Source organism: Engraulis encrasicolus, chromosome 23 (assembly GCF_034702125.1).
Source record: "Engraulis encrasicolus isolate BLACKSEA-1 chromosome 23, IST_EnEncr_1.0, whole genome shotgun sequence".
Lineage (NCBI taxonomy): Eukaryota > Metazoa > Chordata > Actinopteri > Clupeiformes > Engraulidae > Engraulis > Engraulis encrasicolus.
This window is the reverse complement of record NC_085879.1, coordinates 44,015,517-44,028,016: the sequence shown is the minus strand read 5'-3', so window position 1 is coordinate 44,028,016 and position 12,500 is coordinate 44,015,517. Positions and strand designations below refer to the sequence as shown.

The following is a 12,500-nucleotide window of genomic DNA, read 5'->3' as shown; positions in this document are numbered from 1 at the left end:
CTCCAGCCATCTGATGTTCCGCTTGGTTCTTTCGATGGCCTTCTCTACCGCCCCTAATGCCAAGCTGGATCCATGATCCATCACTTTCCCATGCCTGTACTTGAACCTAGACTTGAACTTCTCCAACTGCAAGGCAAAAAGAAGAGCAAATCATAGAAAACAACCTGTCCCCCCTGGGATTTTCTTCTTTAACGTTCTTTTGCAGCTGTTTATTTACGTGTTGTTCATTTGGCAGGAGATGACATTTTCTGACATCATCTGCCTGCCATTTCCTTCTTTTGGCAGGAGATGACATTTCCTGACCTCATCCCCTGGAAAATGAATTAAATAAACAGCCGAAAAGAACATAAAAGAAGCAAAATCCCGAAGAGTGTGCAAACCTTTTTAGCAAAACATGTTTTTTACATATTCGGTAACACTTTATTTTAGGGATACATCTATTAGCACTAATACATACAATGTGCCAATATAAGTAACTTATAAGGCATGTACAAAGCAAAATCAAACATTTGTTCGGCATGTATTCGCAAATGTCTTGTTCATGCACAATAAGGGATTTATTACCAATTTAACCTTAGTAAGGACCTAGTAGGCCTTAGCATTTGCTTAGTACATGCCTTACAAGTTACTTATGCAGGCATTAACATTGTATGTATTAGTGCTTATAGATGTATCCCTAAAATAAAGTGTTACCATATATTCATTAGAACATTTTTTAGATCCTGTGAACACATTCATAAAGGGTTAAAATGTCTAGTATGACAATATTGTGAATATATTGTTTTTTGGGCTGATCTCTAGTTGTCATGACAAAGCCATCAGCAAATAATGCAAGCTTGCCTCATGTCAAGTTGTGACTCCAAAACAAAGTCAATTTCACATTCAAAAACCGAGTGACACATTATGACAACAGAATTAACATCAGTAATGTGTCACTAATGTTCCTGAAATGTGTCGTCATTCTTTTGACGTTTACATGACAGCCGTATGCAAACATTGCCATTCCAACTAAGAAGAACGGAATTCAATTGTACGGAATTGAAATTATTTTCCCAATAAATGTCTAGGGATTAGGAAACATTTTGATTGGACAGAGGATGCACACTCTGGGTCTGCGTAATTGCCTCTTATGTCATCGTGTAGCAGCGGAATTAACTGTACACATCACAGAGGAATGAAGTTATTTGAAATTAACAATGGGAAAAACACCCAATTTATTCAGGGTGAACTTAAATTCCAAATAATTCTAAATTGTGAGGTGTTTACATGATGTTTGTAAAGCTGAATTAATTTTCATTTGGTTAATTCGGAAATAAACGTCCCATGTCCCATGTGTCCCATGTAAGTGTTTCCAAATATCTTTTGTGGGGTTATGCTTATCACGTTGTGATCTAAGCGACGGGAAATCTTGTGCACCTTTGGCCATGGAACACACTTACCTCATAAAGTTTATCTGTGGAGGAAAACCTCTCTGTCACTTTGAGAAGGATATCTGCAGGTTCATTGGACGTTGAACCATAACTGCCAAAAAAGAGAGAAAGAAAACATGACGTTATGTTATGAGACTTGGTTTGAATTCATGCCCTCTGCCCTTAAGTCCAAAGGCTGAGCTGCAAAGCATGTGATATGTATACAAAATATCATCAAGTGTGGTAACCGGTCACCACATAGACAAGAATGTTTTAAAATACTCCAATGAGGTCTCTGGGCTAAAGGTTATGAGGGTGGTGGTGCATACCTGTCAACCATCCCTAATTTCCCGGGAAACTCCCTAATTTTGATTCATTTTCCGATTTCTTCCCGATTAGATTTTTTCCCCGGAAATATCCTGGATTTTTCACATTATCAAAAAACACCGTCGGTCCAGTAGGCTATTTATAGGCTACCCACGGCCCTGTCCGACGAGCCACACCCCCTCTTGAAGAGAGAGACGAGGGACTTGCTTATCAAGCTGCCTGCCAGAAGACGGTATGCCATGAATTGAAGTTCCTTGAAAATACGAGCTGTCAACCTCGAGCTCCGTAGCGCTTGTGCCACTCTTTTCCTCAGAAACCGTCAGTTCATGCAACGCATAAAACAGTCTCGGAACAGCGAATCATGCGATTAACCTAATCACAACCTGTAGGTCTACCAGCATGAAGTTTTGCACGAACAGACAACTTATGCGACAAAACAACAAGAAGAAACGCATTGCGCTCATTTCATTGTTTTGTTTTCATTGCATTGTTTCTCCACGCTGTAAAACGTGTGCTGAGGGATTTTAGATCTGTCTTTCACGCGCGCTGTTGTGAAAAGCAGAGTGGAAAGTCCGATCTGTCTGTCATCCCGATGACTGTCAAAAATTGGCCTTTAGAACATTTCCCGGATTTTGGCTTAAAATATGGGAATTTTCCCGGATTTTGGGAGCTCAAAGTTGACAGGTATGTGGTGGTGGAATTGGAAGATTGCTTGTCCCATGAAAATAAAGTGGAATGTCAGACTGTCATCAGTATTCTCATGAAGACCAAATAGCTCAAACACCTTCACTTAACGGCAGCGCATGTGCAGACATTCAACTTTATTTTCATTGTTGCTTTGCTTCATTGTTTTTGTCCTGTACGTACAATTCGGTTGTACGCACCACTACCTACTTTGACTGGTCTACAGTCCCATGCCTGTAGTATTGATGTGGGTGGTCTCTTACACCTTAAACTATGACTAATGCCCTTTGATCAAGGTTCAGTTACTTAGGTTAGTCATCTTCATGCAACAGCAACAATACATGCAACAATCCTACAATTATTACACAGTCATCCATAGCTGAAGTGCCCTTGAGGAAGGCACCGTCCTAAAGCCACAATGCTTCAGGGACTGTAACTAATACCCTGTAAGTCGCTCTGGACAAAAGCGTGAGCTAAGTTTAATGTAATGTAATGTAATGTAATCTGCCTTGCCTGTAAACGATGTCTTCCCATTTGGATTCCACAAAGCCCCAGGCGTGGGACTGTCCCAGTGGGTTGCTGGCCACGCGTCCCAGGGTCTCCCCTATCTCCAGGTGCAGGTTCTTATCTGGGTCCACCACGTAGTACAGGTACCTTGCGGAGAATTGAGGGCAGGGAAGTCTTAAGTCTTACTTATTAATTTATGAGCTGTATGTGTTTGTACGATTCATCAGAGGATATAAAACGTTTCAAGAGTGGGACCTCCAAAGAAAGCCTGTGCATGTTGGGAGTTTGTAAGTGCTAGTAATGTCATTTATTTTATGGCTCTTAAAACGATTCTACAGTACGTATACGTGTAAACAAACTGACAAAATATGCTCACCAGTAGTTTATCATGATGACAGTGGAGCATCATTATACAGTAGGTAACCTACGTCACATCTTGCTCCATATTTAGTGATACAGACTACAACACTATTCTGTAATTCTTTCTTCCTGCTAGCTTGTTTTCCACACGGTCATCGTTCATGGCTGCGCTTGTGCAATTCGGTGAAAATGAATAATCGGAAATGAATATTTCAAAATAAGTTATCAAACACTGGTAACGATGCTTCAGAGTATTTGACATGGTAAACTACACAAATACACACACTTGGCATACGAAAAGTGTAATAGTAATAGCCCACACGTCCTCCTTACCACTGTTTTGCTGGTATAAAAACTCATCATCCATGGTTACATTTTTGCAATAGGTGGTATAAAAACTCATCATCCATGGTTACATTTGTGCAATATGTGGTATAAAATCTCAACATCCATGGTTACATTTGTACAATATGTGGTATCAGGGGCGTCATTAGGTTGCGCAAAGATCCGGGGCTGTAGCCCAGCAAAAAAAAAAAAGAAGAAATTTAGCGTGGAGCGGCAGCCTAGTCGAGGGAGCGAAGCGACCGAGAGGGGGGTTGGTGCGGAAGGGGGGTTTCCCCCTTCCGAGGTGCGGAGTTTTTGGAAAATCAAGGTCAAATTGGGCCATTCTAGGCGTACACAAAGGGGAAAATGTACTTTTGACACCATAGTCTTAATGGGCAGTTTTCCCATCTTTACAGTGTAGGCTACTTTCATTAAGGACCTTGCCGTTCTTTTCTGGATTTGGCCCAATGTCACCCTCATTGGGTTACAGTAATGCAAGCTAACTACTTTTTTGGATAAATTACATTATTACATTACATTGCATTTGGCAGACGCTTTATAACCAAAGCGACTTTCAGAAGAGGACATAATCAAGCCAACATCACAAGCAAATACAAAGTGCACAGGAGATATACAGAACAACAAGTGCAATTACAAAGATCGGTTAGTTGTTTTTTTTTTTTTTTTTATAATAAAGAGGAAATAACGAGAGCACACACACACGNACACACAGTCANAAACTAAACTAAACTAAACATCATGTCAGGATTCTGCCCTGGGGCGAGGCCAGTTCAATCATTATCAAATGTAGTGTTGGCGTCACGATTACTTGCAGTGCATATAAAAAGAGACCGCATTTAATAGTGCGACAGTGCCGAGTAGCCTAGTGGATATTGTGAGAGAATTAGCATAGTGATAGTGAAAAAACATGCCTTACGTTATAGGCATATTTACAGTAACACTCATGACATGTAAGCTCGGCTATGCTGTCTCAAAACAGTGCGCTGCTCTTGCACAGTCAGTCGCAATGCGAGGCACTAACCACGGTTTTTGCTCTCTGCATGACAGTACATGATAACACAAAATGATGATTAAAAACTGAACATTTCCATGCGCAACATCCATACGGGTCTGCATACTCGTTTGCCAAACTCTCAAAACAAGCGACAGACACACACAAACACACACACACTGGAGACAGGAGAGGAGGAGCGCTAGTTGACAGACCATGGACCATAATCTCCCAAAAATGTCTTGCGCAAGCAAATCATACACCCGACTGTCCACACCTTTGGTTCTATTGACACTTCATGTGCGAGCTCACTGCCTCCATCAGATCGATATCAAAACACAAGGTGCAATCAAACTCGCACATCGCTCATGACGAGGCAAACACACACACACACAAACACACACGCGCGCGCACAAAGGGAGACAGGAGACTGAAGCATGAAAGCCAGCTGATTGACCATACCCATTCCAAAAATATCATGGGGGCTATCATAATCCAACAGACAATAATGTCTTCAGATGCCATTTTTGCAGCCCAAATAATTCAAATATGCCGTAATTTTGAATTTCTAGTTGAAGTAGCTTGTAATGTAGTTCGCTACATTTCCCACATGGTTGTAGCTTGCCATTTCTATTGGAGGTAGCTTGTCTACGTGGTGGAGCTAAATGTTAGCTCACTAGGTTAGCAAATTACGAGTAGTTCTAGCAGTCTTTGGAGCTTGCCCAAAACTACACAAACATGCAGATAGCCAACAAACACAAGCGAATCTACACACATCACATTACACATGGTATAACTAAATCACGCTGCCAGCCCTATGAATTTAGGAAAGGTGTGTCTGTTTGAAAGGGGGTGTTAGCTTGGTGACATGATAGAATGGGTGCTTTGAAATGAAGGCGAGTTACAACAAGAGCTTGACTGAAGACAAGTAGAAAACATGACAACAACATTGACACCAGTGCTTCGGCGAGCACATCAGGAAAAAAAAACAGATGTCCTACCTTAGGCTACGCTGTCCTGTTACTTGAAGATTGAGCCCAAATATCCATTTAGATATGTACAGCTAGATATAGTGTGATTCAATAGTGGATGCTAAAATGAGAGGAAAATGTCAACATTGTGACCTATGGCTGCTAAAAAAAAAACCCTGAATGATCTAAAAATGAAACGTAGTGGGATCCCTATTTCTTCCAGAAGTCATTGAGTTATCGAGATATTAAACATTCCAGATCAATTGCATTTCATAAACCACGAGCCCGCCTGGCTCTGTTCATGCCAGCATATAACTGACACCTGATTGGTTGACAGCAGCATGACATCACTACAACGAGGCTAGATCTACTAACAAGGTGGATAGCGGCTTCGGTTGGAAAGTTGTTACTGTATTTGTAGCCTACAGTTCCATATCTACATCGATCATCGTGTCAGAATCGTGCGGTCTGTGCTGGTTACAAAGTTGCATAATGACAGGAGCGGTATCACTGCTCACAGTGTGGTCCACGGAGCTCTTCTCTACTATTTCTTCTTAATCATATTATTATTATTATACATATTATGTCAGTCCAGTCCAGAGAGATTCGGGGCTAATCCCCGGAGATCCGGGGCTGTAGCCCCGAATGCCCACGTCTCTCGACGCGCCTGTGTGGTATAAAATCTCAACATCCATGCAATATTTGTGCAATAGGTGATTCATGCAGAGTCACAGGCAAAAACACTTATGTGGAGACACACATGAGGTCACACACACACACGCACTCACACACAATCTATATGTGTGAACAAACTGTCAAAAGATGCTCATCTATACTGCCCTACAATATCAGAACGCAGTATCTTGAAAATGGTCGAAAATGGGTTTAGACCGGAAATTGGCTTTAAAATATCTCCTTTTTCTTGTGTTAAATTTTTTTGGTGCAACTTGGTCCCGTTTCGGAAAAAAACGAGAAAAACTGATTATACTGCGCTTTTTGGTTTTAGGAGGTTACGTCGTACTAGCCAAGAACGCAGTATAATGCGAATTATACTGCACTTCTCCATTGACACCGTGGTTTTGGTGTAGACAGTAATACCACAACAGAACGCAGTATATTGATTTTTCAGCTAGAAATTAATGACAATGTTGGTTTTTTTTCGTTTTTTTCTTGTGTGCATAAATTTCCACCATAAAAAAGTATTATATGGAAGTGTCATCACCACTTTACCTCCAACACAGTCGCGTGGCCAGAAAGGAAACTTTAAAGCCTTTTTTCTCAGTTTGCCATTTTGAATTATACTGCGTTCTGAAATTGTAGGGTAGTATAGCTTATTATTGTGACAGTGGAGTATCGTCATAGGTAACCTGACTCTCTAGATTAATGGGTTCTGTTACTGATAAAATTACAGAATTAATGTCGAGTGAGTCCATGTGAGTACCGACCTTTATTTCTGAAAGAACTGTCACGTGAAAATACCACGATCCTGACTGGTTCTACTGCATTTTGGTTTGGGATCAGGGCAAATCCGGAGGTCCCCCAGACCTCCAGACCAGGGTCTGGCAAGAGTCGGGCTACCTCGTAGGTTTTCAATTCATAGAGACTGTGTAATTCACCACCACCCACTTCAGTCCAAATTAAAATGGGGAAAATAAGAGAAAAATGAATAAGTGAAACGTGACAGACAACAATGGACACACAACTCGCATGGACTCACGCATTGCCATTGATTCTGTCATTTCAGCTGTATTTTTGAATCTGTGAGTAGTTTAAGTAGCACCTCATTAAAAATGTCAGATGAGGTTTTTCCAATGATGTGCAAGGGTTGTTTTTTTTAAATAAAACCACACCCTATGAGAGCTATGCGTCTGCCATAGTTCCAGATGAATGTATTAACATTCATAGGAAATAAAATCAACTTACGCCATAAAGAAAACGTTCTAAAATGTAACATAGAGGACACAAATAATGTGCAGACAGTAGTACTACTAAATGTTTCTTTTCTGTCCTTCTCAGATCTGACCTGGGCTCAAACTGGTGAGGTTTATTACCTCCTGTTGAGTGACTGTAATCTAACCGATTCTTCTAATACCTGTAGGATCTGAAGGCCACGCGACATGAGGTGGTTTTACAATAGCCTAAAAATAGTACACACATAGCGTTCACACATACTTATGCTATGTCTCATATCACAAAATTGTTCCCTTCCGGCACTATGTTTCAGTGCGTCGGGCGCTGACGCTGAACATTTCGGCAAATTCAGTACACTGAAAGTGCCTGTATGCTGCCGTAACAATGGTCAAAAAAGCAGTGCTTGAATGATGGACACTGCATGCACTAATGCAGTGGTTCTTAACCTGGGGTGCGGAGATTTCAGGGGGTGCGCGGAATATTGTTTGTGTTGAGGTTGTGACCAAAATTCTGCTTCCAAACATTATAATTAGGCCAAATTAGTCTAGTCATTATAGGGGGTCCACGCGCACCCCCCGTAATTGTTGTTGACACCCATTTTTTCAGGCTTCTTAATATGTCTAGTTAACAATAAAAGATGTTAACATTGCTGCAAATTGTCCCATGACTGTTTTTCAGAGGTTATCTTGGAAACTGTGCAATAGCGATTTGTGCAATTCTGACATTTGACTAGTCACATAACTTTTGAACCAGACATGGTACAAAGACAAATTAGACCACTTTTCCACATAATTCCAGCATGGGGAATTGATTGGAAGGGTCATTGGGTTCATAAAAACATGTTTAGACTACTTTGTTGGACAAAATTGACTAAAATATATCAAATATTCTATAGATTCGGACATTAACTAATGTCTAAGTTTTCAAAAATAGTGCAAAGATTACAGAAATTGCAAGCATTTATGACTAAATACATTCCTTGACTTCAGGTGACTTCCATACATACTGTCATTAACATCAAAACATCCCTGCAACCTTTTAAGGCTATACTCAGTCATGGTTGATGCGAAAAGCACAAAATATTAGCAATCTGATGCATTGAGATGCATTGATGACTTGACCCTCCTAAAACTTCTAGCAACAGATTTTTTCAGTGGTTTCAGTATCAGATGTACGTAGAACATAATAAAAGTTTACCAAACTCTGACTTTTAAAAAAGGTCTCAATTTCAAGATGGTCGCCAACAGACCCTTTGCATGATCATGGCCCAAAAATAACCTTAAAATGACTCGGAACAGTGGTATTTCATAAATGTTTTGACCATGTCATATTATAATAATATATAATTATTATATCTGCTTGATGGGTAAGTGATAAGTACAATTTCATATGAAAGAAGTTCACTACAACTGTGTGGTTTTGTAAAGTGATGATGGTAGAAAGGTAGAAACTCATACAAAAGACCAAATGTGTGTTTCAAACATGTGAAGACAAGACAGGACACATGTGGAATTGCAAAACAGGACAGCATCTGATGTGCAGAGGCACAAAAAAAGATAATCTGAAACTACTACAGTGCCCACAAAGAAATGCTAGACCAAAGTAAATTGTCAGCAACAGTAATAAAAGCAGTACATATATGTTATGGCATAGACTAGAGAACAGAGTGGGTCTAGTGCACATGGCCAATAGTGCAAAGTATTCTGTGTCCCTCAGCACTGCCCAGAGCATGGAGGAGATGCCAGGAGATATGCCAGTACACCAGGGAATGTAGAGGAGACCATAGGATGGTTTAATATCTCCTGTGTGCCAAGTGGCACAGGAAGAGCACTGCTGGAGCTCTGCAAAATGAGCTTTACAGGCAACTAATGTAGGCCTACATTCTGCTGTTCAAATGGTCAAAAACAGACTTCATGATGAGGGTATAAGGACCTGGTATCCACACTAAGGTGACCATCTCCGTGACAGGTAAAAGGAGGACATATTTTTGGATGGGGGGGTGTAGGGGTCCTCCCCCAAGAAAAAGTGTGTTTCTTAGATGCAATTTCATGCATTTTAGCTTGGCTTAATGCGGTGCCGTACGCCGGACAAGGCACTGAAAAGACAGACTGTCCGTTCTTATGACGGACATCTGCCACCCTAATCCACACATGGGGCCTATGCTTTCTGAGCAGCACTGTAGGGGGCAGTTTGCGTAAGAACAGGGAACACCAAAATGGCAAATTCACCATCGGCGCCTTGTGCTGTTCATAAATGATGTTGCAGGCAGCATAACAACATTCTCCATGTTCTCTCCAGACTTTGTCATGTCTGTCACATGTCTTCAGTGTGAACCTGCTCTCATCTATGAAGAACACAGGGAACCAATGGTGAATGTGCCAGTCTTAATTCTCTCTGGTATATGCAAATCGCTCCCTACAGTACACTGGAGTTCATTGGATTATCTGGCACAGCACTCGTCTGGTTTCACTACCTATAAAACCGGCAGCAATATGTCACACTCAGTCCCTGCATTCATCCTTTATCCTAGATTCATCAATATCAATTCAGTCCCACATCAAAATAGTAACTAAATCTGCTCTCTCTCTGCCATCTCATGAACATCTCCAGACTCACTCTCAAAACACACACACACACACACACACACACACACACACACACACACACACACACACACACACACACACCATATAAAGCAACCGTGGTGGTGTTTTGAAAGTCACTATCAAGAATTGTTATTGTTTCTGACCATTTGAGCACTTGACATTAGTGGCCTATAAAGCTCAATCTGCAGGGCCCTGGTAGCGCTCTTCCTGTGGCACCTGGCACAAGGAAGGAGATAGTGATCCCACTGCTGGATTGTAAAACCATCCTATGGCCTACTCCATGTACCTTGGTGTACTGGCATCTCCTCCATGCTCTGGACAATGTGGTTAGGGACATAGCAAACCTTTTTGCCACAGCTCACATAGATGATTGGATGAGTGGCACTAGCTGAGCAAATGCTCATGAAGCAGTGGCATTAGTGCGCTATTTCAGTGACGAAGGGTTGGTGTCCCAGTAGAGAGCCTCACTCATGCATCTCTCCATGGATTTTGTGTAGCTCACTCTCTCTACACCAGTAACAAAACCAGTGATGGGTGAAGGGTGTGAAGGGTGTTGGGCTTGCCCTCGGTATTGGGTGTGGAAGTTGACAACAATCTCTTCAGTCTCGCTACCTGTCAGCAGGAGGTTGTTGTGTCTGTACCACATCAACAATGTCAACCAGTCTTATCAACCGATGGTGAGGATATCCACTAGAACTCTGTCGTCTGCAAACTTCCAAATAGGGTTGGTGCTAATAGGTTGTTTAGCACTGAGGACTGAGCACACCTTGGGTTATGGTAAATGAGGTTCTTGGCATTTGGTGCTTGGCTAAAGAAGTCTTGCTGAATGCTGGATTGTAATCCATGACCAGCATCCTCATATGTCAGGGCATTCTCTCATATTAGTCTTTTTATAGAGATGGATGGGAGGACTGGAGAAATTGCATCCTCTATGGAAGACCTGGCTGAGCATACAATGTGATCAAGAAGAAGGTGGATGGGTGTATTTGTTGTTGGATGTGCGACAAGACTAGCCCTTCAAAGCATTTCATGATGCTTGGCATCAGAATAGGAATGATTTCTTTGGGACAACTTTGATGGTGATAGCTTTGAAACATGATGGGATCATGCCTTGTTGGTAAAGAGATAGTTTAGCAAATCTGCTCAGTCTTTGCGCACACAACTCTTTGGCCATTGTCTGAACCAGCTGGTTTTCATAGGTTGATCGTGGCAGACACAGAGTTTGACACAGACACAGTGTTTCTCACAGATGTGCCTGGAGATAATGGTTTTATGAGCTTTGATTTTAAATCAAAGTGCCTCCTGGGGGGTGTATACTAAGAAGCTGGTTTAGTGGTGAAACATGTCAAGTTAACCTTGTGTTAAAGGCAAATCATTTAATAGAATAACCTGGAGCCCTCATTTTCTTAACTAAATCATAGGTATATCTATTAGCAAATTTACCATTCCTTGTTGGTTAACTTAATGGTTTATTACTTAACCATGTTCTCAGTATACCCCACTGGCTTAATACTGTATATCAGCGGTTCCCAAACTTATAGCAGGCCGTGTTCCCCCATTAGGGAAACCCTGCTGTAGATGTTGCATCGTTTAGTATCCTAGTTGTTGGGCATGTTGTGTTACCATGGAAATTGGGATGGAGTCTTCTGGCAAATTGCAGGAAAATAGCAATGTGCTGGAGCTGGCTGGCGTGTTGCATGTTTTAAAGCAATAATGGGTGAATTTCTTTGTGAGAAATTGTATGCACTGTGCTGCCAACAAGGAGTTAGGAAATATCAAATAAAAGTATGCTGATTCTAAATCTTCAGAATAGCTGAAAAGTGGGATTTTCACATTGTTGTTAACAGTACAGTAGTGCAATTACTCAGAACATGAACTGATTAAGTCAGAAAACATGGAGTAAAACACCTATATTGCTTGGCTTCACATGATTCTGAGCCAACACATGCCAGCTCTATTTCATTAATTTCGATGTAATTTAATTCAATACGTTTATTTTTATTTATGTTGATAATAGATTTTCTCAATGTCAAAATGTATTTATAATTACTTACCCATGAAGTAAGGATGGTATTAAGAATATTACATTGTCAAAATGCATATCAAACATCACAATTTCCGGTCATTGTATGGTCATTTTCAGACAATGCTCATTTTGTGGGCCTGGTGGCGGCCATCTTGAAATTGAGGCCTTTCTAGTCACCAAAAACTGGGCAAACATTTATTATGCTCAAAGTACATCTGATACTATTGCAAACCACTGAAAAATCTGTTGTTAGATGTTTTAGGAGAGTCAATTCATCAACGCATCAGATTGCTAATATATTGTGCTTTTCGCATCAACCATGACTAAGCATAGCCTTAAAAGGTTGCAGGGATGTTTTGATGT

The 12,500-nt window shown here is 41.0% G+C and overlaps 2 protein-coding genes across 2 annotated transcripts in view; both read right to left on the bottom strand.

The window, feature by feature from the left end:
* LOC134440030 (aminopeptidase N-like) overlaps positions 1-12,500 on the bottom strand; it is a 42,546-nt gene that overhangs the window by 54 nt on the left and 29,992 nt on the right. Inside the window, exons 22-24 of the mRNA XM_063189957.1 lie at positions 2,934-3,074; positions 1,440-1,521; positions 1-126 (exon numbers count right to left, since the gene is read on the bottom strand). The exon at positions 1-126 is cut by the window's left edge and continues 54 nt beyond it. Coding sequence (XP_063046027.1) covers positions 1-126; positions 1,440-1,521; positions 2,934-3,074 — 349 coding nt within the window. The remainder of the gene's footprint in view (positions 127-1,439; positions 1,522-2,933; positions 3,075-12,500) is intronic.
* The window catches only part of LOC134440236 (aminopeptidase N-like), a 59,498-nt gene that overhangs the window by 44,484 nt on the left and 2,514 nt on the right, over positions 1-12,500 (bottom strand). The gene's annotated exons all lie outside the window — the stretch shown is intronic.